Below are 21,846 nucleotides of genomic sequence, written 5' to 3' on the forward strand. Positions count from 1 at the left end.
GGGGGAGAGTGAGTCACGCAAACCACGGCCCCTGGGCTTACGTCACCTAAGCTCGCCCTGGCCCTCATATATCCTCTGTAGCCACAGACAGCGTGTGAGCCGACTCTGTCCCTTTAATGCCCCTGCCGAGCCCAGGCGCTGCTTGGGTATCTGCCCCATCACTGGCGACGCCACAGGTACGTGTGAATGGAGTAGCCGGGGGACAGCGTCTCCATGAAGCCCACAGCAGGGTCCTCGATGGTGAGGGGCACGTCCTTCGGGGAGCTGGGGAAGCAAGGGAGAAGCTGAGTGCTGGGTCCTGCCAATCCCACCGCCCGGGCCTCAGCCCGCTCCTGGCCCTGCCGCTCTCACCGGTTCAGCACGACCAGGACCGCAGAGCCGTCGGGGCGCATCAGCGCCACCGTGTCCAAGCCGTTCTTCTCGCTGGCCAGCAGCCCCACTCTCTGCGAGCCCTCCGGAATGAACTTGCTGGGGGGGTAGGGGGAGAACGGGCGTGGTCCGGGACCCCAGCCTCGCCTCCCCGGGCCCGGGCCCGCTCCCCCAAGGGCAGCACCCTTGCCGAAGCTCTGCCCCACCTTCAGACCGCAGCTCTATCCTGCCGGGCAGGCCCTGCCCTCACGTCCTGTCCCCAGCGTCCGGCATGCGGGGCTCGCCCACCACCGCCTAGTCACTTCCTGCCTGGATGGTGCAAGAGGCACAGGGGCGCCTCTCCCAAGCTCCCACCCTGAACATCTTCCTGTTCCCTCACGGGGGGGGGGGGGGGGGGGGGGACAGGAGCCCCTGGCCGTGCAGGAGACCAGCCTGGCAAGGAGGCGGGGCGCCCGCCCTCCACTCACCTGAAGTGGCCAAGGTGATAGAACATGGGCTGTTTGTAAAACGTGTCTTTGGTGATGTCTACGATGATGGGGCTGTCGACAAAGTTACGCACCCAGTTGGGTCCCCCTTCGGGGTTCAGAGCGAGGTTCCAGTCTGTCCAGCCGACCACATGGTAGAGAAGGTTCTGCGGGAGGAGCAGGGCAGAGACAGCCCCCACGTGGGGTCCTCAGACAATGTAGTTAAGGGTCGAGGAAGGCAGGCTGGTGGCGCCCCGGCCCCGTGGGGGGCGCTCTGCGCCTCTAACACCTAAGGAGGGCGGGGCGGCGAGGATGAGGCAAGGAAGCAGAGGCACGTGGAGGCAGACGTGACGGCCAGAGAGGCCAGCACTTGAGGAAAGCGGTGGTGGGATGTGCGAGCCCATGAAGGTGAGGCAGGGATGACAACGCCCCGAAGAGCGAGTCAGCCCGGTGAGTTGGAGAACAGGCCCTCCTGCGGTGAGATGAGGGAGGTCTGGCGGGAGGGGCCTGGGGGCTCACCGTGATGATGCTGTGGCTGTACTGCATCCCTCGGTCCCAGGAGCCCAGTCGCACACTCTGCTCCCAGAACTTGGAGCCCACGCAGGCCTCTGAGGCAAAGAGCATGGTATCGGGGAACAGGCGGTGTGTCTCCCCCAGGGTGGCCTTTGCAGGAGCCAGAAAGTCCAGGTACCAATGTACAGCAATGCCATGAACGTACTTAGCCGCCTCTGGGTCCGCCAGCACCTGTATGGGGAAGGGGCTGCTAAAACCGGGCCCTGCATGGAGGGTTCTGGAAGCAGCCCTGGGGACCTGAGAAACAGGCAGTGGGCTGCAGGCAACTAGAGGGGTTAAAGTGACAAACCACGGGGACCTCTGGGGCCCTGGAGACGCAGAGGAGGTTATGACCCCTGAGCACCCCCCGGGGGGCCGCCTGGGCGCCTGGCTGGCTCCAGCCCAGGGAGTTCTAGGAATCAAGGGCTGAGGCAGGGAAGACACTGTGGGAGCCGGTCACCCAGAGGCTAGATCTGGGGGTTGCCGGGCTACCCCGGAGGCCCTGGGCCTTACCACCTGGGCCCAGCGAGGCAGCAGCAAGCGCTGGTCGTCCAATATGAGCAGGCGGACGTCGCGGTGCGTACTGTTGGCGAGGGTAGGACCCAGGTCCCGGGCGATGAAGTCTCGCTGGTGTTCAGGGGTGAAGCCCAGGCACTGGAAGGGGTACCCACTGAACAGCCCTGCAGAAGGCTCGTTCTCTGCTGTCACTGCCCAGAACCGTAACTTGTGCTCCGCGTAAGCGTCCAGGAACCTGACGGGGAAAGGGTGTGAGTGGCCCTGGACAAGAGAGGGGGACCAGGACCCTGGGGAATAGGAGGCCCGGTGAGGCGGGGAAAACTGACAGGCAGAGTGTGAAAGGCCCAGCAGGTAGAAAGGTAGTCTGAGGAGTCGGATCTGGGGGTGACCCGGGTCCACAGCAAGGGAGGGGGTGCGGAGACGAGGGCTTGCGGCCTTACTTAACAAAGTATCTGGCCCAGGTCTGGTGGTAGAGATCTCCCGGCTGCCCCTTGAGTGACCCCTTCCCGTTCACTGCCCCGTTGGTCTTCAGCCAAGTGGGTGACGTCCAGGGACTGGCGAAGAGTGACACAGGGCGTGGGGCCAGCTCCAGGGCCTGGTGAATCAGGGGTATCTAGAGACCGTGGAGGTGAGGAGAGAGACACCCAGAGCTGGAACATGGGCAGACCGGCCCGACCAGTGGGTCAGGCCGAGCCATCGGCCCCTGCCCTGTCCCGCCAGCCCCCACCCCCCACCCCCAGGACAGAACCGAGAGCAGGGGGCGGGCTCTGTGGCCCCCTGCAGGCTCCTCTAGCCTGAGGCTTCTCACCCAGCAGGCATCCACTTCCACCGGGGCCGAGTGCCCACCTTGAGCCTGACATCTTCCTCGGGGAGGATGAAGTCACGCAACTGGAAGTCGTCAGGGCTGTCATCGTAGGTGTAGGTGCGGATGGAGAAGTCACAGCTGGCCATGGGTACCCGGATGATGTTGTACTCGATTCCTGCAGAAGAGGAAGGCCGAGACACGAGCGTCTGAGTCAGCAGGAGAATGTGGGACCTGCCTACCACCTGCCGGTCCTAGACTGTGTCTGTGGCGGGCCAAAGGGAGCCTGGGGTCCCGGCTGGGGTCTGTGGAACCAGGTCCCTGGATGGAACACAGGTCCTCTGAGCTAACACCCAGGGAAAGGTAGGAAGGACCCAAACGTCAGGGAGGGGTGGAAGTCAGGGTCATGGGAAGGTCAGAGTGTCAATCGCACTGTGTCATCCTGTCCCCCTCGTCCTCACCTTCTTCAGAGAAATAGGATTCGAGTAGCGAATTCCGGGCAGGGGGTGACAGGGCAAGGATGTTGAGGGCAGCGGCGTCCGTCATGGCCCCTCCAAACCCCTTCACTTTCTGGAACTTCTGATCTGGCTGCAGGGTCAGTAGCAGCCCTGCGGATACACAGGAAACGGGGAGGGGGGGGGTGTGTGTGAGCGCACAGGGAGGAGGAGCCGGTGAGCTGCTGGCATGGCTTAGCTCCGGGAGCGTCCCAGCCTGCCCTGGGGATGAGGCACAGAGCGGTCACCTGTGCCCGTGCGGTTGGCCCGGATGGGCCCCAGACTCAGCTCCATCCGGCGCCCGCTGCGTGTGCTCTCGTATCGGCTGAAGGTGCCGGGGGCGGGCAGGGTCAGGGGGTCAAGAGAGTCACAGTACGTGGCATTGCAGACACAGACCACCGAGCTGTAGCCAAAGCTTTTAGGGCTGCAGGGGCGGGCACCTGGGAGGGAGGAGCAGAAGCAGAGGCCGGGGCTGAGGGAGGCCAGGGGGAAGGGACGCACCTGGCCGGACGAAACGGACACTCATTTCAAAACTCCTCTCGCTGTTCTGCCCCCGCGAGGTTGGTCTCAGTCACTCAGAAGGTTTGCTGATCGCCCCTGACACGGCAGCGTGCCAGAAGGCGCCCACAGGACCGTCGGGCAGGGGGAGCCTCCTCAGGACCGATGCCCCTCTTGTGACTCACTCACCTGAGGCCCACGGCACCGCCTGAAGGAAAAGCAGGCCCACGAGCCTGGCAGCCAAGACGCCTCCCCGGCCCGGGGGCTCAGGGCGCTCCTGAGGACAGAATGAGGACCCGCTGGAAGGCCGCTCTCCACCCCTCAGCTACTCTCCCGTGGGCGGGGGGTGCCCACAGCCTGGCTCCCACCTGCCTCTGATGGCGATGGCACAGGACCCAGAGACACCCGGGTGCTGCCCTCCCACCGTGCCCTCTGCCCACCCCGACCAGGACCCTTCTCCGCCCCTCTTCCCTCCCGCTTCTCCCTGGACCCCACCCCCCCTCCATCTGCCCCTCCGTCAAAGAGCCACGATGGCCTGGATTTGAGGAGACTATCATCCACTGAATTCCAGCCTCCGGATGGCCAGGATTCCAGAAGCAGAGCGACAGGACCCGGCTGGGAGCTGTGGCTCACTCACCTCTCGGGGAGGAGTCGAGCGCTCCATCACCAGGTGACGGCACTGCAGGGTTCCCGAGCCTCGGGAGGACAGAGGGTCCCCTAAATACAAACAGGGATGCAGGTCCTGGCGGTGGCTGGACACCCGATCAACCCTGCGGGTTTAGTTCCGGCATAAAGGTGGGGGGGGGGGAAGTAGGTGGGTCACGTGACGACTCTGGGGGTGTCACATGATACAGGAAGTGAGGCAATTGCAACCATACTTGTAGAGGGCGACCGGCGTCCTCCAGGCTGTTGGCGATTATTCATCCTAGGACATCCTGGGAGGCACGTGTGGGTGACAGCCTCAGGAAGAACGTGGATCAAGGATCCGCGCGGAAGGTTGGGTAGAGGCTCCCGAATCCCTGAGGATGGACGACACGGCAGGCCCACCGCTTTCCCGAGAAAAGAGGCTTGTGAGTAACAGCCAATAAAGGTGGGGCGCCAGGCTGGCTGGGTCGGTAGAGCAGGCGAGTCCTGATCTCCAGGTTGTGAGTTCAAGCCCCGCACTGGTCACAGAGCTTCCTTAAAAAAATAAATACAAATAAAAATAAAGTAATACTAATAAAGGTGATACTGATGAAAGAGATTCACCTCCAGAATCCTGGAAGCGGTTAAGGCATAATTTGCCCTCTAGGCCTTGTGAGGGGAGTCACACACTTAACACGGGTGGTTACAGGGACGCCTGGGTGGCTCGGTCGGTCGAGCGGTCGACTTCAGCTCAGGTCATGATCTCACGGTTCCCGAGTTCGAGCCCCATGTCGGGCTCTGTGCGGACAGCTCGGAGCCTGGAGCCTGCTTCGATTCTATGTGTCCCTCCCTCACTACCCCTCCCCTGCTGGTGCTCTGTCTCTCTCTTTCTCAAAAATAAATAAACATTTAAAGTTTTCTAAAAAAAAAAAAAAATCACGTGTAGTTACAGATGAAGAGAAGGTAACAAGCGTTCGTGGGGGTGGCCGTGCATGGTGGGAGTGACCCAGGAAGGTTTCTCGGAGGAGAAGGGGTGGAAATGCAGGGAGGACAGGTCCTGGCCGAGGGCGGGAGTCACCAACACCAAGCCCCTCATCAGACGAGGACTGTCACAACCGGTTTTCCTTGGTTGTGCAAAGTGGTTCCGAAACCGGTCAGTATACGCAGCTGTGTCCTCATGGAGGTGAGAAGGGTTTGGGCCGCAGTGGTGCCTCCCGGGCGCCTCTGATTTAGCGGGAGCGACACGCACGGCTCCGAACCGTGGCTCTGGGGGCTGATCTCACCTGTGAGACGGAGCCCTGACTGGGACCAGTAAGCCGAGTGCAGCGCCTGGAGCCCAGGAGGGGCTGGAGAGCCACTGGTTTCCTGTGTGACTGTGGTCTGTTGAATCATTCCAGTGATGGGGCGCTGGGGGGCTCAGTTGGAAAAGCACCTGCCTTGGGCTCAGGTCATGATCCCGTGGGTCGAGAGTTCGAGCCCCATGTTGGGCTCTGCGCTGACAGTGGGAGCCTGCCTGGGATTCTCTCTCTCTCTCTCTCTCTCTGCTCCTTCCCCAGCTCGCTCTCTCACTCTCTGTCAGAATAAATAAATAAAAAAAAAAACATTAAAGAAATGATTTCAGTGAAGACTTTCCAGACACACTCCGGGCAAAATTGATCATTGCCTCTAGGTTCCTACGGCCCGGAAGCCTAGTCTCAGTGAGACAAGCTGGGTTTGAATCCTGGCTCCCGCACTCCCCGGCTGGGTGACCTGGAAGGAATTCCTGCATCACGCTAAGCCACACGCGCTGCGCTGCTGCCGAGGTGCCAGTCCCTGCGATGTCCCCAAACGTGCCAAGCCCGACCGCGGACTTCGTAGGGGGGTGGGGGGTGGCGCGTCCCGCTCTCCCCTGACAGTAAGTGGCTAAGGAGGGGCGCAAATTAGCTGCAGCAGAGGGCTTCCCGCCCCCCACCCGTCGGGAGTCTGGTTAGGGGGCAGACCCGCCCCCCCAAAGAGCTGTGGGTCTTTCCACGCAGAGAACCGGGTCGTAGCCCTTCCGCGTCCTGCTTCCCAGGCCGCAGGAGACCCAGCCTCTCCACTTCCAGGGCGGGAATCGCGTTGGACTGGGCCCAGAGCAGGGTGTCAACAGGGTCGCTGAGGGGGGCTTTCTGGGGTCTCTGTGGAAGCAGCCCCGGGAGGGGCCGGGACAGTGTCTGGGAGTCCTCGCGCCCCGTGCGCTCGGCCTGTGCGCCAGGCGGCGGTGACCGGACCCCCGGGTGATGACATGTGGCCACACACGTGTGTGCACCAACTACAGCAGCAGGTTAGGCGTGTGTGTGGAGGGAGCTCGCCGACCGTGAAGACGCGCCCTCCTCCCACTGCGCAGCTGGCCGGGCCCCGGGCGGGTGGCTGCCAAGCGGTCAGTCGGAGCCGAATCACCGGCCCCGCGCCAGTCTCCTGTTTTTCCAGGAGGTGCGGTCAGGCCTCGTTCTCGGGAGGAGGGCGGGGACACCCCGCACCTCACCGCGCTGCCCTTTGCTCAGCCCGACGGTGTGTGTGAAGCACATACCCCTGGCCCTGGCCGGCTCACAGGCTGCAGCGCCCTTGTCCCTGCCCTGGTCCCCTCTGCAGGCACACGGTTGGTGAGCGTCTCATGTCCCCCTCTTACCCTTCCGTTTGAAAAGAGTTTCCAGCACAGATATCATCTCATCTTTCAGATTTCTCTCACAATGTGATTTGCCCTTGAGGCTTTTATATGTTTTTTTTTAAGTTTATTTATTTCTTTTGAGAGAGAGAGGTGGGGGGAGGGGCAGAGAGAGGGAGAGAGGATCCTAAGCAGGCTCCCCACTGTCAGCGCAGAGCCCAGCTCAGGGCTCGAACTCATGAACCGTGAGATCATGACCTGAGCTGAAACCAAGAGTTGGATGCTCAATGGACTGAGCCACCAGGCCCCCCTCTTTTTCTCCTCCTCCTCCTCCTCCTTTTTCTTCTTCTTCTCCTCCTCCCCCTCCTCCCCCTCCTCCTCCCCCTCCTCCTTCTTCTCCTCCTCCTTCTCCTCCTCCTCCCCCTCCTCTTCCTCCTCCCCCTCCCCCTCCTCCTCCTTCTTCTTTTTCTTCTTCTTCTCCTCCTCCTCCCCCTCCTCCCCCCCTCCTCCTCTTCCCCCTCCTCCCCTCCTCCTCCCCCTCCTCCTCCTCCTCCCCCTCCCCCCTCCTCCTCTTCCCCCTCCTCCCCCTCCCCCTCCTCCTCTTCCCCCTCCTCCTCCTCCTCCCCCTCCCCTCCTCCTCCCCCTCCTCCTCCCCCCTCCTCCTCCCCCTCCTCCTCCTCCCCTCCTTCTTCTTCTTCTTCTTCTTCTTCTTCTTCTTCTTCTTCTTCTTCATGCAACAAGAAACATTTCTTATTTCACAGAGCTTCTGTGGGTCAGGAATTCAGGAGTACCTTAGCTGGCTGCTTCAGATTTGAGGTTTCTCATGAGACTGTAGCCTAGATGTTGGCCGGGGCTGTTGTCCTCTGCAGGCTCAGAGACGACCTGACGGTGAGCCGCTAACTAACATGAACCGGGCGGACCGAAGGCTGGCTGTTGGCAGGAGGCCTCGGGTCCTCACCGTGTGGACTTATCCACGGGGCTGTTTGCGCGTCCCCACAACATGGCAGCATGAGAGGTCTCAGGGAGACGGCCAGGCAGGAGCCCCGGGAGCCACACATCGTCATTTCCACAACACCCTATTGGTCACACAGGCCTCCCCTGTGTGATACGGGGGGCGGTGCTGAAGGACTGACAAAGGTATGAACACCAGGTGGGGCCATCTAGGAGGCTCCCTAGCAGAGTCCGCCCTCTGGTCCCCAATAGTCATGTCCCTCCCACACGTAAATATTTTACCTCCCCCCAAGCTCCCCCACAATCTCATCTTATTATAGCCAAAGTCTAGAATCTCGTTAGGCAATGGTTTCTTATATATGATTCCAAAACACAAATGACAGAAGAAAAAAAGATACATTGGACTCATGAAAACAAAAAGTGTTTGTGCAGGGCACCTGGGCGGCTCAGTCGGTTGGGCGTCCGACTTCGGCTCAAGACATGATCCTGCAGTTCGTAAGTTCGAGCCCCACGTCGGGCTCTGTGCTGACAGCTCGGAGCCTCGAACCTGCTTCGGATTCTGTGTCTGCCTCTCTCTCTGCCCCTCCCCCACTCATGCTCTGTCCGTCTCTCTCGCTCTTTCTCTCTCTCAAAAATAAACATTAAAGAAAATTTTTAAAGTCTCTCAAGTATATAGTTTAATGGTTTTTGGTAAATTTACTGAGTCGTGCAACAGTTAATCTCCATTCTCACCCCAGTCCCAGGCAACCACTGATCTATGTTCTGTCTCTAAAGATAGCCTATTCTAGAATTTCATATAAATGGAATCATGTGATATGTGATCTTTTCTGTCTGACTTCTTTCGCTTAGCATCATGTTTTGAGGATCATTCACGTCATGGCCTGTGTCACTGTTTTGTTCCTTTTTGTCGCTGAATAGTATTCCGTTGTATGGACATACTTTCGTTTCTCTCTCTTTTAAACGTTTTTAAGTCTATTTATTTTGAGAGAGAGACAGCACGCGTGGGGGAGTGGCAGAGAGAGAGGGGAGAGAATTCCAAGCAGGCACCACTCTTCCAGCGCGGAGCCTGATGTGGGGCTTGAACTCACGAACCATGAGATCACCACCCGAGCCAAAACCAAAAGCCGGATACTTAACTGAGCCCCCCAGGTGCCCCTAATACTTTGGTTTCTCTTGAGGAGTTTTCCAAAGCGGCTGCACCATTTACATTCCCCTCGATAACACATGAGTGTTCCAATGTCTCCACATCCCTGACAACGGTTGTCACTGTCTTTTTTATTGTAGCCAGTAGCCATCCTAGTGCAGGCGCAGTGGTGGCCCACAATGGTTTTGGTTTGCATTCCCTTAATAACCAATACTGTCGAGCATCTTTTCATGTGCCTGTTGCCCATTTGTACGTTATCCTCGGGAAAATGTCTGTTCAAATCCTTTGCGCATGTTTAAATTGGGTTGCCTGTTTATGATTGAGCTGTAGGAGCTCTTTATACATCTTGGATCCTTGGCCCTTGTCAGATATATGACTTGCAAATATTTTCTCCCATTCTGTGGGTCGTCTTGTCACCTTTTTTAAAAAAAAATGTTTTAACATTTATTTATTTTTGAGAGACAGAGAGAGAGCAGGAGCAGGGGAGGGGCAGAGAGAGGGAGACACAGAATCCCAAACAGGCTCCAGGCTCTGAGCCATCAGCACAGAGCCCGATGTGGGGCTTGAACTCACGAACCATAAGATCATGACCTGAGCCAAAGTCGGACGCTCAACCAACTGAGCCACCCAGGCGCCCCATCTTGTCACCTTCTTGATGGTGTCTTTTGAAACACAAACACTTGATTTTTTTTTTTAATTTACATCCAAGTTAGTTAGCATATAGTGCAATGATGATTTCAGGAGTAGATTCCAGTGACGGATCCACTTTTTTATATTTTTTAATGTTATTTATTTTGGAAGGAAAGAGAGAGAGAGCATGAGCAGGGGAGGGGCAGAGAGAGAGGGAGACACAGAATCGGAAACAGGCTTCAGGCTCTGAGCTGTCAGCACAGAGCCTGATTACAGGGCTTGAACCCATGAACTGCGAGATCATGACCTGAGCCAAAGTCAGATGCCCAACCGACTGAGCCACCCAGGTTCCTCTGGAGAGACTTTAAAAAAAAAAACTTTATGTTTTTATTTCTTTTTGAAGGAGAGAGAGAGAGACAGAGCATGAGCGGGGGAGGAACAGAGAGAGAGGGAGACACAGAATTCAAGGCAGGCTCCAGGCTCTAAGCTGTCAGCACAGAGCCCGATGCGGGGCTCAAACTCATGAACTGTGAGATCGTGACCTGAGCTGAAGTTGGACGCTTAACCGATTGAGCCACCCAGGTGCCCCTGGAGAGACTTTTTTAAATGTTTATTTAATTTGAGAGAGAGGGGGGGGGGGCAAGCATGAGCAGGGGAGGGGCAGAGAGAGAGAGAGAGAGAGAGAGAGAGAGAACCCCACGCAGGTTCCACAGTGTCAGTGCAGAGCGCAGAGCTCAGCGCAGGGCTCGGTCTCACAAACCAAGAGATCATGACCTGAGCACAGATGGTCTGACGCTTAGCTGACAGAGCCGCCCAGGCCCCCCGCAGATCACACCTGGACTGAACCAGTAAACAGTGCGTCGCATGGGCAGCTGGCTGGTGGCCTTGCAAGCACCTGCAGGAGCACAGGGCACAGCAGAAGGCTGTTCAACCACGTCTTTTCCCCAGCTGCACGCGCTCCCGGTCACCGAGAAGGCAGCTGCAGCCGCGTCAGGACGATGTACTGTCTCCACGCTTCCCTCTCCGCCAGGATCTTCTCCTAAATTGTTAGGCTCTATCCAAAAAAACCCCAAACAACAACAACACTTCGCGTAAAACTTCTCTGCATTATTATATAATAAAGGCTTGCTTAAATTGAAAGGCTTAAAGTTTTTTTTTTAATTTTGTCTTGAATTTTGAGAGAGAGAGAGAGAGAGAGAGAAAGACAGAGTGCAAGCGGGGGAGGGGCAGAGAGACAGGGAGACCCAGGATCTGAAGCAGACACGGAATCAGCAGAGAGCACAGGGGAGCTCGAACCCAGGAACCGTGAGATCGTGGCCTGAGCGGAAGTGGGACGCTTAACCGACGGAGCACCGCCCCCCCACCCCCCACGCGCCCCTGCAAGGCTGAAATCTGATTTTTGCTCTGCACGTGTTGTTGAGCAGAACATTCCAACGTCCCGCGGAATGACCGGCAGTTGTTCCCGCCGCGGGGCGACCCTGCGCCATCTGGCTCGTCTGCCCTTCCTGCCCTCGCACCGCCGACACCTCTGACCGCCTCCCGACCGGGACCGCACAAAAGACACAGATTTTGCGAACGCCCCTAGGGGGCGACTGAGGACCGCGGCCCTGGGGGAGTCCCCGCCCGCACGCCGGCCTGCTGGCAGCGGCCACGAGGGGCGCACGAGGTGGCCGCGGACGCATCCCTCTGTCCCCTTTGCACAGCACTTTTAAAAGACTTAGCTGAGCACCAGAGAAGGTGACTGGGAGCTAAATATAAGCGACAAGCAGAAGGACAAAAATAGTCTGGCTGAGCCAGCACCGCAGCGCTGACCCCACCGCGCAGGCCGAGGGGGACTAACTGAACGCGGGGGTCAGACTTCGAGGAAGGCCCAACAGAGAGATGCGGTCAAGGCTGCAGGGAGGAGAGGTTCAAACAGCGAACACCAGCGAACATGCCCACACATTCCCTACTGTTCCGAGCCTCTCGTGCAAGGTTGTGATGAGGCTCACGGAAGATAAGAATGTGGACTGGGAAGTTCCATGGAAACCTCAGGGCGGAATCAGTACTTTATTGCTCCTCAGCCGGTCTTCCCTCCAGGGACAGTTCGAGGCGTCTTGTGTCCGCAACCCTTAAGTCTCCCTCCGCTGCCCCCGTGTGCCCCTGTCCCCTAAAGAGCGCCAAGATGGAGGGGCCAAGATGGAAGGGCATTTGAGCCGGGACCCTGGGGAGCCTGCTCAGGATCGGAAGCCTCACTCAGTCACCAGATCTGAGACACTGGGGAGCGACTTGACTTCTGAGAGCCCGAATTTCTTCATCTCCTGTGGCCTTGGCGGCTGTGACGAGGATTTCACGGGGCAACGCACGCGATGGGGTTATTTGTGGCCAGACTTCCTGAACGAGTTGCTACACGCCTCTCACACTTCCTGCGTTCCGCGGGCCTGCTCTGGACCCTCTCTCTGCTCCAGACCTGCTCCTGCCAAGGTCACTAATGGTCTCTCTGTTGCTAAGTCCCATGGGTAGGGTTCGGCCCTTCTTTGACTTGACCCTTCACCTCAGTCGACACAGGACTTCCCCCTTCCGGAAGCCTGCTCCTGTTTTCACGACTCCAACCTCTACTCCACGTTCAGATGTCCCCCCAGTCCTTTGGCTGCTCCTTCTCTTTTGTAGGCAGCCCCCCCTCTTTCTGTCTAGGTGTCCCTTTCGGGGGCCTGGTCTAGGCCTTCTCTCCTCATCCGTCATGCTCTCTCCAGAGACAACCCCATGGCTTTGATTCCTTTCTAGTTGCTTTTGGTTCCAAAATCTCCACCTCCAATCCCAGTCTTTCTCCTGGGATCGACTCTGTGACGGGACTCTGCCCTCCAGACCTTCCCTCTGGGTGTCTCACAGACGCGCCATCAGCAGGACAATCACGAGGTCACTGTGCCCTGCAGCCAACTCTGCTCTTCCTCCTGTGCTTTCTTTCCCCAGGAATGGAACCCCTTCCTCCCAGAACCTGGGGCTCATCTTTGACTCTGTTCTCTCTCTGTACCCTTACCCCCATTATTTCTCCTCTAAACTACTGAAACGTCGCTCTCGTGGTCTCCTAACCTCCATTTTTCTCTTATAATCCATTCTCCGAGAACTGGATGTTCTAGCTAAAACACAAATTCTGAAGCTTCCACTCTCTCTCCTTCCTTAGATCCTTCCATGGCTCCACTCCGCCCTTAAGAGGGGTTATGGGCCCTGGCCCTTGCTCCCCCTCCTTTCTCACCTCTCCACTCGCACCTTATGCCCCAACAAATAACTGAGTATCTGCTAGGTGCCAGATACTGGTGTCGATACTGGTGTCGATACTGTTCTCGAGCCTGGGGATATGGCAATGAGGAGGAGGAGGAAGTCCCTGGCCCTACGGAGCTCATATTCAAGTGAGGGTGGAAGGGAGAAAAACAGGTTTCGGGTGACCATAAGCATTACGAAGCAAAATAAAAGCTAGAGTGGGCTGGTCAGAACCAGTGAGGGGGAGAGTGAGAACCAGTGAGTCTGGTTGGCTCCAGATTTTGTAGGGCCTCAGTGACCACAATAATGAGTCCAACTTTTGTTCTAAGATGGAAATTCACTGGAGAGTTTGGTGCAGGGAAGTGACAAGATTAGATTTATATTTTTAAAAGATCACTTTGGCTGCTGTGTAGAAATCAGACTATAAGGGGCAGGTGCCAAGGCAGAGAGACCAGCCTCCTCCCCTTTGCTCTAAGTCCCTTCTGCAGGCTCTTCCTTCAGCATGCAACACTCTTCTCTTCCGGTTGGCCTCCTTTATGCCTGTTCATCTTTCTTTCAGAACTCTGCTCATATGCCATTTTCTTAGAAATTCTCTCTCCACGCAAGCTCCCACACCCCTCCTGTAACACGAGATCACAGCCTTTGCGTCTTTTGTGTAGCTCACCACCGTTGGACTTAACTGTACCAATGTGTCCCATTGTAATTGCTGTGTCCCAGGGTAAGCACAATAGGGTAGGCACAATAGGGTGTGTCTGGTGCCGCGCCCAATCCCCTGGGCCTGATGCCCTGGTACCTTATCGCAGCTCCCTGTCCTGAGGCCCTATGCCCACTCCCTATCCCCGGTGCCCTATCCGCACCCTATCCCCGTCGCCAAAGACCTATCCCCACGCCCTATCCCTGCTCCCTATCCCCGGCCTCCCTGGCGCCCTGTCCCTCCCTACGCGCTATCCCCGCTGTCTACCCTGGCGCCCTATCCCTGTACCCTATCCCGGGTGCCTTATTACCGGTGTCCGCACAATGCCTGGCACTGGTCCCGTGCGCAGTGTACATTTGTCGAATGACTAAGGAATGGATAACTTTTACAGACTTCCTTCCCACTCCACCTCTCAAGAAAACCTCAACCGGAGGCGAAGGGAAACCCCTCCGCTGCTCGCACCGCGGGAAGGGCGGCCCAAAGAGCCTGGGCTCAGGGCGTCGGCAGCCCCTCTGCGCGCAGCCGCGGGATGTGGGGGGCGGTACGTGGGCGGGACCTCGAATAGCCGGGAGGCCGGCCGCGGGCCCGTTCCGCGCGCCTATTGGCCGTCTCGGGGACGGACTTCTCTCGCTGGCCAGCCATAGTCCCGATGGGGCGCAAGCGTATTGGGGAGTGTACGCGAAAGAGGGCGCGGAAGGCGAGAAGCGCGCATGCTCCCGGGCGCCCGGCGACAGCGCACTGTAACGGGCGACGGGGGACGGAGTCCCCCGCCGAGTCCAGCGTGCCGGGGCTGGGCTGCGTTCCTTAGCTGGCTCCTTTGGGAGCCTCGGGGTAGGGAACAGTCAGCGCCCGGGAACTGTCCCGCGGGAACCCCAGTGCCCAGTTCCTCCCACCGCGTGGCCGTCCGGCCACGCCCCAGCACTGCCTGAGGCCGCTCGTCGTGCTGGGGAGTTGTTCCAGAAGCTTGGCCGCCTGACGCCGCGTGCGCGCAGCGCGCCGCCCTGCTCCCCGCCCTCGTACGCGCCCTGTGGCTGCCCGAGCACCGCTCCAGTAACTTGACAATTAGACCCAGCGCAGTGAGCAAAAACAAAAGCAAGCTGATGCTGGGTAGCGGCAAGTGCGCAGAACAACGTGGCACTGACGCAGCAGGGATGCCCAGTAAGGTGAGGGGGGGCATGGCCACAAGGCACAGGTGTGCAGGGGAAGGAGGGGCGGAGCGCTCGTGTGAGGCAGTTTTCCGGAGCAGCAAGACCGGCTGTGCCTGACCCCATCGTGTGCTGGCGAGTTTGGAGACCATTGTAAATACAGCGGGAAGCCATCAGACTTCGGCAGGACTCGATGTGACATGATTTCTTATCACTTTGCCGAGCGGAGAATGGATTTTAGCAAGAGTGGAAAGAGACCAGAGGCTGGGAGGGAGGGGGGTGGCTTGAACTAGGTAGGTGGTGAAACACGCGTGAATTCAGGATAGGATTGGGTGTGTTGGATGAGGGAAAAGGTGAAATCAGAATGATTCCTAAGCTTCTGGAATGTGCAGCCGGCTGAGCGGTGGTGCTGTTGATCGAGATGGGAACAGTGGAGGAACAGGTGCTGGGGATGGGATGTAAGGGTTCACCTGTGGCCACGTTGAGTCTGAAAGGTCCCCTACACATCCAAGCAGAGATGTCAAGTTGGAGGTTGGAGCTCGTGGAGGAGCCAAGGAGAGTTGTCCGTGGACACGTAGATTATTTAAAGCCACAGGTTTTGGGAGTGCCTCTTGCAGACAGAAAACGGAAAAGGGTCAAGGGGAGAGCCCTGGGGTCCTCCAGCATTAAACCGTTCAGCACAGGTGTCAGAACTGGCAAAGGAAACCGAAAGGGTAGAGGGAAAAAATGGGAGAGCATGAGGTCTTCAAAGGGCAAAATTCAAGGGGAAAGATGCTGATTATCCAGGTTAAACGTTTCTCAGGGGTCAAGTGACATGCAGGCAGGGGAATGGCCACTGGGTCTGATACCTTTTTGGCTACGGAACACTTTTTCGAGAGCAGTGCCTGGGGAGGGGTGGGGATGGGACCTGACTGGAGTGTTCAAGAAGTGGAGGGCAGGAAGAGAGAAAACATTTTGCTATGAAAAGGAGCAGAAACACAGATAGCTGGAAATAAATGTCTTGAGGCAATTTTCTTAACTATGAAGGATGCCAGAACAAATTTCAATGGTGACCAAGATGATCCAGAAGAGAAGGGGAAAGTTGAAATTTATTGAAGGCTTATTCCGTGTATTCAGAGCTTTACAAACATTCGTCTTCACAATGTTTTATGGATCAGGCAATTGAGGTTAAATAACTCGCCCAAGGTCATGCAGCTAGAGGTGGCAGAGCTGAGAGTCCCCCAGATTTTTTGGACTCTTCATGCCTTACCACCCCATTACACAGGCACACAGCCCCCTGTGCTTAAGCACTGGGCCACGCCTTTGCCCTGGCCATAGTGTCCCTGTCAAATCAGAGAGAGCTCTTTCATGCTGGGGGATAAGACTTTATCTTCCTCTTCCAATGCTGTAAGCGGGGGCCTCTCCCCCACAGCCTGAATGCCCATGCAGCACAGGACAGCAGCTCCCCTGGTCCAGAGGGGCAGAGCCAAGCAGCAGGAGCCCCCGGAGGTAGGAGGCAAAGGGATACTTCTGGGGGTGTTCAGCGGGTTTCTTTTTGTGTCAGCCAGTGCGTGGGGCGCTGGGGGTTGTTGGTCCCAACCAGCTGGTGCCTGTGGCCCCAGCATTCACCCGGATCTGTTCACAGTGGCAAGAAGCCCAGGTCAGAGCCCTGTCTCCCGGCTGCCCCCGTTGAGGCTGAGGCTGTGGGGGCGGGTGGCACGCTCCAGCCTGCGAGCAGACAGAAGGCGCCGCAGGGAAGAGCCGGAGCTCAGGTCGCCACAGCTTCGAAGGTGGAGGCTCTCTCGGCCTGGCCGGCCCCACGGGCTGTGGGGCACCTAGAGGGGGACGGGACGCAGGAGAGGCCATCAGTGTGGTTCAGCCTGAAGCCCCAGGCTTTCCTGGGTTATCTTCCCAGACTCCCCTAACTCCTACCTGCTTAAGCCCATGGGCCCCGTTGCCACTGGGGTCTGGGGCCTTCTTGGACATCTGGAAGAAACGAGTGACCAAGCCCCGGCCTGGCCAGCTGCTCTTCAGGTCTCCCAGGGAGTGGGCAGGTGCAGGGCCCGAGGGCAGGGGGACCTTTCGAAAGGTGGGCACAGGGCGCCGTTTCTCGGCTGAGCGGGCACGTAGCAACTTGGGAGAAGGGCAGCGGGCTAGACGGAAGAGGCAGGCTTCAGAGCAGAGCCCTGGAGAGAGAGAGAGAGGGAAGAAGAGAGAGAAGATGGGAAGGGAGGTGCAGATAGGGCCAGGCAGCACTCCCCTACCGCCTGGCCCCTGGGCACCAACCACAGCCTGACCTGTATCTGCAGAGGAAACGGAAGCAGCTTCTTCCTCGAGCACTTTGGTATAAAGGTCCCTGAAGTCAGCTGGGGAGGAGATGGAGACGGTGCAAGTGCCCAGTGGACACACCCACTGGTCGTACCACCCTCGGGGAGAGAGCTCCAGCCCCCAAGCCCCATCCTCAGCAGCCTGCCCACCGGACAGGAACTAAGGTGGTCTCGCTGGTGGCCACAACCCCCTCAGTTCCCGGAGCCCGAGGGCACTGATGAGCACCTGCTGTGCTGCCGAACACCTCTAGGGGAGGGGGTAGGGAGCTGAGGCCTGGAGGGGTAACTAACTCCGGCCCAGTCGTGGAATCGGGTTTCAGAAATCATCTCTTTTAGCCACTCGGTTATGATGGTGCGTTTTCAGGAAGCGAACACTCCAGAAGTGCCCCGGGCAGGAGCCACCTCACCCTTTTTTCCGCCTCTGGCACCTCAACGGTGTCCCAGATCCTGGCGGGATCACTGGCCCCAGACTCCCCTGACCGCCCGCCTGCTCCTGAACCCTGGGGTGGGGGGGGGGGGGGGGCGGGGGCGGGGGGGGGGATGCTCACCGGTGTCGCTGGAGGTGGTGATGCCCGGGTCACTGTGGGACCGTGGCAGCAGCAGCGGTGGCGGGGGAGCCGGATTCGGAGGCCGGTGCCCCGGGGGGGTGAGGGAACCTGAGCTGTCGCTGAAGCGGCGAGTGGGGGCGCGGGGAGGGGGGGCCGCTGCCGCCCCCGGCCGGCCGCCGCCCCGTGGGACCCGCCGCCTCAGCTCGGGGAAGCAGGGTCCCACCCAGGGAGGCCAGCCTTCCAGCCGGTGGCAGCTGCGGGCGGCCGTGGGGGCCCCCAAAGGGGGCGGGGCCTCGGGGGCGGAGCAGGAGTAGGAGCGGGCGGCCCTGGGGGGCCTCCGCGGCAGGGGGCTGTCCTCGAAGGGGCCGCGCAGGCCGCAGTCCAGGCTGAGGCAGTAGCCGGCGCGGCTACGCTGAATGGAGCGGAAGAGCACGTAGTCGACGGAGCGCACGGAGCCCTGCAGCTCCAGCAGGCACGAGTCCTCCGACGGGCTCGAGCCCCCGGGGAGGTCACCGATGGCGGACAGCGCCAGAGACCCGCTGTCCATGGACACTGTGGGCGGCAGGGGGCGCGGGGCGGTACCGGCCCATCAGGGGCCACTCTGCCAACGGTTCCGCCTCCAAGGAGGCAGCTCGAGTCCGGGGCTCCACGGAGCCGCCCGGCGGGCCCCAGCTTGCTCGGCCGTCCCAGGCCGCCCGGCCCGTGCTCGCCTCCCCCCTTTTTGCTCACCGTCTACGATGGAGGCCACGCGCTCACAGATGCAGGAGCCGTCATGAAACTGTGGATCAAACAGAGTGGCCTGCGGAAAACACGAGTGTCGAGGGGCCAGCCCTACACGCCGATCTGGCCACCCCGTGTGCGGGACAGAGCTCTGGACACCCAGATTCCAGTCCAGCTTTGTCACTTTGTGCGGGTCAGCTATGTGGGCCTCAGTTTCCACATCTTTAAAATAGAAATGGTACTTCCTGCTCCCTCCTGACCTTAGCACGGAGAGATCAAAGATGACCCTGGACGTGCTGGGGTGACAAGGACCATGAGCACTACTGTTTTCTTTGTCCAGGCACAACAGCTCACTGAGCTTTTCAGGCTCTGTCCCAGCTCCCCAGGCCACACCGAGACCCGCTCTCACCTGGCTGTCTCCTCGTAGCCCCATGACGGCCTCATAAGAAGGGGGACAATCAGTAGGGTACAAAGGCACCGGGCTGTCCATGGAGCCATTGTAGGTGATGCTGGGAGGGGGAGGCAGAGGAAGGAGCCTGGCAGAGCACTCCTACTCCACAAAGCTCCCTCCCCGCCAACCCAGGTGGCTGCATGGCCCCCACCCCTCCACCCCCCGCGCAGGACTCTGCCAGGCCTCACCTCTGGGCGTCTGTTTCCGAGCTGCAGGTATACTCTGGGGGGTAGTAAGGTGGGGGGGGCACCGGCGGTACAAATTCCTCCAAGTCCAGCATGGTGTGTAGCAGAGGGGCTGGCGGCGAGGACGTACAGCCCAGAGACCCCAAGGGGCCTGAGGCTGAGCGCTCTGGGGCCAGCTGCTGGGGAGCAAGCAGGTCAGCAAGCCCGATTTCTGGGAACACAGCCCCTAGGCTCCTGCACCCCTCCACGGCGTCCTGGCCCTGCCCCCTCAGGCAGCTGGGCTCCGGCCCCTCCCCCAGCCAGCACCAGCTCTTCCTCTAACGTCTAGAAAGTCCTGGCTCTACGGCCCCATCTCTGTCCAGAATTGCCACCTGTCCTCTGCTCCTGCTGCTCCTCAACACTGACCCTTTATCCTCATCCCCACCTAGGACCTTCCTTCTGGACTCCGCCCAACTTGTACTCTCACTGTTGGGTCACATACTTCCCCACTCCCTGTCCTTCTGCTCCTCGTCCTCCCTCGGACGCCCTCGACACCACTACGCTAGATGCTAGACGTGCCTAATACATGGCCTGCAGCCTCTGGTGCGCAGAAGCCAGTGCCGTAGCCCCCATCCCCTCGAGCCCGGTCCCAGCACATTCGCCCCTGCCCCCATCGTACCTGCTTGGCTTTGACCCCAGCTCCCCCTCACCGTGTGCACGAGGTCCAGGGAGAAGATTTGGATGCAGCAGACAATAGCTGAGAGGGTACAGATGATGGCGGCACAGATGGTGAGCCCGCAGACGCTGAAGAGCAGGTTCTGGAGGAAAGAGGAAGATGGATGGGAGAGGGGCCCGGGGAAGGGTAAATCCCCCGAGTTCTGGGCCCGTGAGGCAAAGGTGAAAACCAGGATGGTGGGGGAGAAAGGAATGGCTGAGGTGGGGCGCGCATGCTCACCTTGAGGGCCCCTCGGGCTTCGTCACAGGTGGAGTTGGGGGCAACTTTCAGTTCCTGCCCCGACTCTGGACAGGGCCGAAGCAGGGGAATGGAGGGGCAGCACACACAGACCTTTCCTTCCTGAGTGGGAGTGGGGAGGGTGAGGCAGCCTGAGTCAGGACAAACCCAGGGGTCCTGCACACCTCCCCCAACCAGTTCTTTCTGACCCTCCCTTCTCAGTCTCACCATGGAGCAGTGTTGGAAGTCTCGGGCCAGCTGAGCGTTCTTACAGGAGAGAACAGAGCCAGCCATGCTAAGCATGACACAGAGCACCGAAAGCAAGGAGAAGAAGGAGACCTGGGGGAATCAGGTGCACACTCAGGGCTGGGGCCCTCAGAGGTGCTCTCTACCACGGGTGGGCACCCTCTACCACGGGTGGGTATCCTCTACCACGGGTGGGCCCCTCCTTCACAGACATTCATGCCTGGCAGGCACAAACTGCACAACCAGTTCGCTTCTCCAGGGCGTCTGTGGGCCTCCCCTCGGGTGCTGGGCACCTGCCTCCCGGTGGGCACCAGACCCTAAACACCTACCACTAGAGTGAATGGCCGCTTCCAAGACACAACGCCAACTACCCCGGAGAACGCCAGCTGGGGACAGAGTGGGTACAGGCTCAGCCTGGCAGGGGGAGGCACCTGAGTGACCCCTCACCACAGGGTGCGCCCAGCTCTATAGGAAAACCAGAAGCCCAGAGGAGGGAGGAGGGACCAGCTCCTGGACTGGCAGCTAGTGTGGAGGGGTGGGGCCCCAGGAGCCTACCCCACCCAACCACCGTGCACCCAACTCACCGAGAATCCAGCCCAAGACGGGCAGGACCTCTTGATGCTCTCGGTGGTGGTGACGGAGGAGGCCACCATGCTGAAGGTGACCACCAGGATGCCCAGGAGCACCTGAGCCAGCCCCAGCGTGAGCAGGGCCTGCAGCCAGGGTCGGTGGAGGCGGAGGTGGGTAAGGCCCCGGGTGCTGGGTCGACTGGTCAGCGAGCGGCTGGAGTCACTGGGCGAGGGCATCATGCCTGCCGCGCGGTTGCCTGCGCCTCGCTCGGGCTCCACCGGCGCTTGGGAGCATCTCAGAGGCGCCCAAGGCCCCGTCCTCTCTCTTCTCCACCCTCCTCGCTCTAGAGCCGACCTCCCGGATGGGTCCCCTGGGGCATGGCCCAGGGCCTCCAGCTGGGCGGGGACCCAAGGGAGGGGCGTCACGAAGGGGTCGAGGGGGGCTCCCTCCCCACCACGGGCACCGGACGGGCACCGTGCCCGGGACGGCGATGAGGACGCGGGGGCGCCGGCTCATCGCATCTCCCTGGAGAACGGGGGCGCCGAGAAGGGCAGGTCCAGGCGGGAGGAGAGGCGGCGGTCGGGAACGCGGGGCAGGACGGGGAGGGTGGGAAGAAGCGGGGAGGGATCCCAGGGGCCTGAGACCGCCTGGCGGGGAGAGGCCGGGGCGCCGCCGGCTACCCGGCCGCCCGCCCCGCTCCCCCCGCGCGACTCTCTGCGCTCCCCGGTCCTGGGCGGCAGCAGGTCCTGCCCCGCGGCGGGGCGGGGCGGGGCGGGGCGGGGGCGGGGCTGCGCGGTGCCACCAGGGCGTCGGCGTACGCCCGCAGGCCCCGCGCGGTGGGGGCGGGGGCGGGGCGGAGCCTGCGCGGTGCACCCCGGGAGTCGGCGTCCGCCCGCAGGCCCCGCGCAGGGGCGGGGAGGGGGAGCCCCGCGGGGGCGGGGCCGGCGCGGGGCACCCCGGGAACGGGCGCCCGCGCCGGCCCCGCCCAGCCCCTCGGGCCCCGGGCCCGCGGCGTTCCCGGCAGGGGCGGCGGCGCCTTGGCCGTCGGTGGCGAAGCCGCCCGCGCCCGGCCTTCCCTTCGAAGCTCACGCTCTGCTTCCGCCTCAGACCCCGCCGCCGCACTCCGCTTTCTCTTCCAAAGACCTG

The 21,846-nt window shown here is 60.2% G+C and overlaps 2 protein-coding genes across 4 annotated transcripts; both read right to left on the bottom strand.

Annotated features, from left to right (window-relative positions):
* Positions 1-95: 95 nt before the first annotated feature.
* On the bottom strand, positions 96-4,491 carry GBA1 (glucosylceramidase beta 1). Its single transcript, XM_027048692.2, has 11 exons — positions 4,333-4,491; positions 3,885-3,972; positions 3,446-3,637; positions 3,165-3,311; positions 2,748-2,881; positions 2,342-2,514; positions 1,899-2,136; positions 1,353-1,577; positions 837-1,000; positions 352-468; positions 96-264 (listed from the first exon to the last, which is right to left on the bottom strand). Exons 1-11 carry the CDS (start codon positions 4,357-4,359, stop codon positions 159-161), a joined length of 1,611 nt encoding a protein of 536 aa, XP_026904493.1. The 5' UTR covers positions 4,360-4,491; the 3' UTR covers positions 96-158.
* An 11,313-nt stretch (positions 4,492-15,804) lies between these two features.
* On the bottom strand, positions 15,805-21,460 carry ENTREP3 (endosomal transmembrane epsin interactor 3). Of its 3 annotated transcripts, none has more exons than XM_027048401.2 (12): positions 20,715-21,460; positions 20,460-20,516; positions 20,113-20,223; positions 19,888-20,007; positions 19,643-19,750; positions 18,957-19,132; positions 18,727-18,826; positions 18,327-18,375; positions 17,598-18,149; positions 17,020-17,088; positions 16,655-16,908; positions 15,805-16,557 (listed from the first exon to the last, which is right to left on the bottom strand). In XM_027048401.2, exons 1-12 carry the CDS (start codon positions 20,937-20,939, stop codon positions 16,384-16,386), a joined length of 1,995 nt encoding a protein of 664 aa, XP_026904202.1. In that variant the 5' UTR covers positions 20,940-21,460; the 3' UTR covers positions 15,805-16,383. The 3 variants fall into 3 exon arrangements, with proteins under 3 accessions (XP_026904202.1, XP_026904200.1, XP_026904201.1); XM_027048399.2 differs by having other exon boundaries at positions 18,327-18,396; XM_027048400.2 differs by having other exon boundaries at positions 18,327-18,396; positions 18,957-19,129; positions 20,715-21,459.
* Between the last annotated feature and the right edge of the window lie 386 nt (positions 21,461-21,846).

The sequence above is a fragment of the Acinonyx jubatus genome, chromosome E4 (genome assembly GCF_027475565.1).
Source record: "Acinonyx jubatus isolate Ajub_Pintada_27869175 chromosome E4, VMU_Ajub_asm_v1.0, whole genome shotgun sequence".
NCBI classification, from domain to species: Eukaryota; Metazoa; Chordata; class Mammalia; order Carnivora; family Felidae; genus Acinonyx; species Acinonyx jubatus.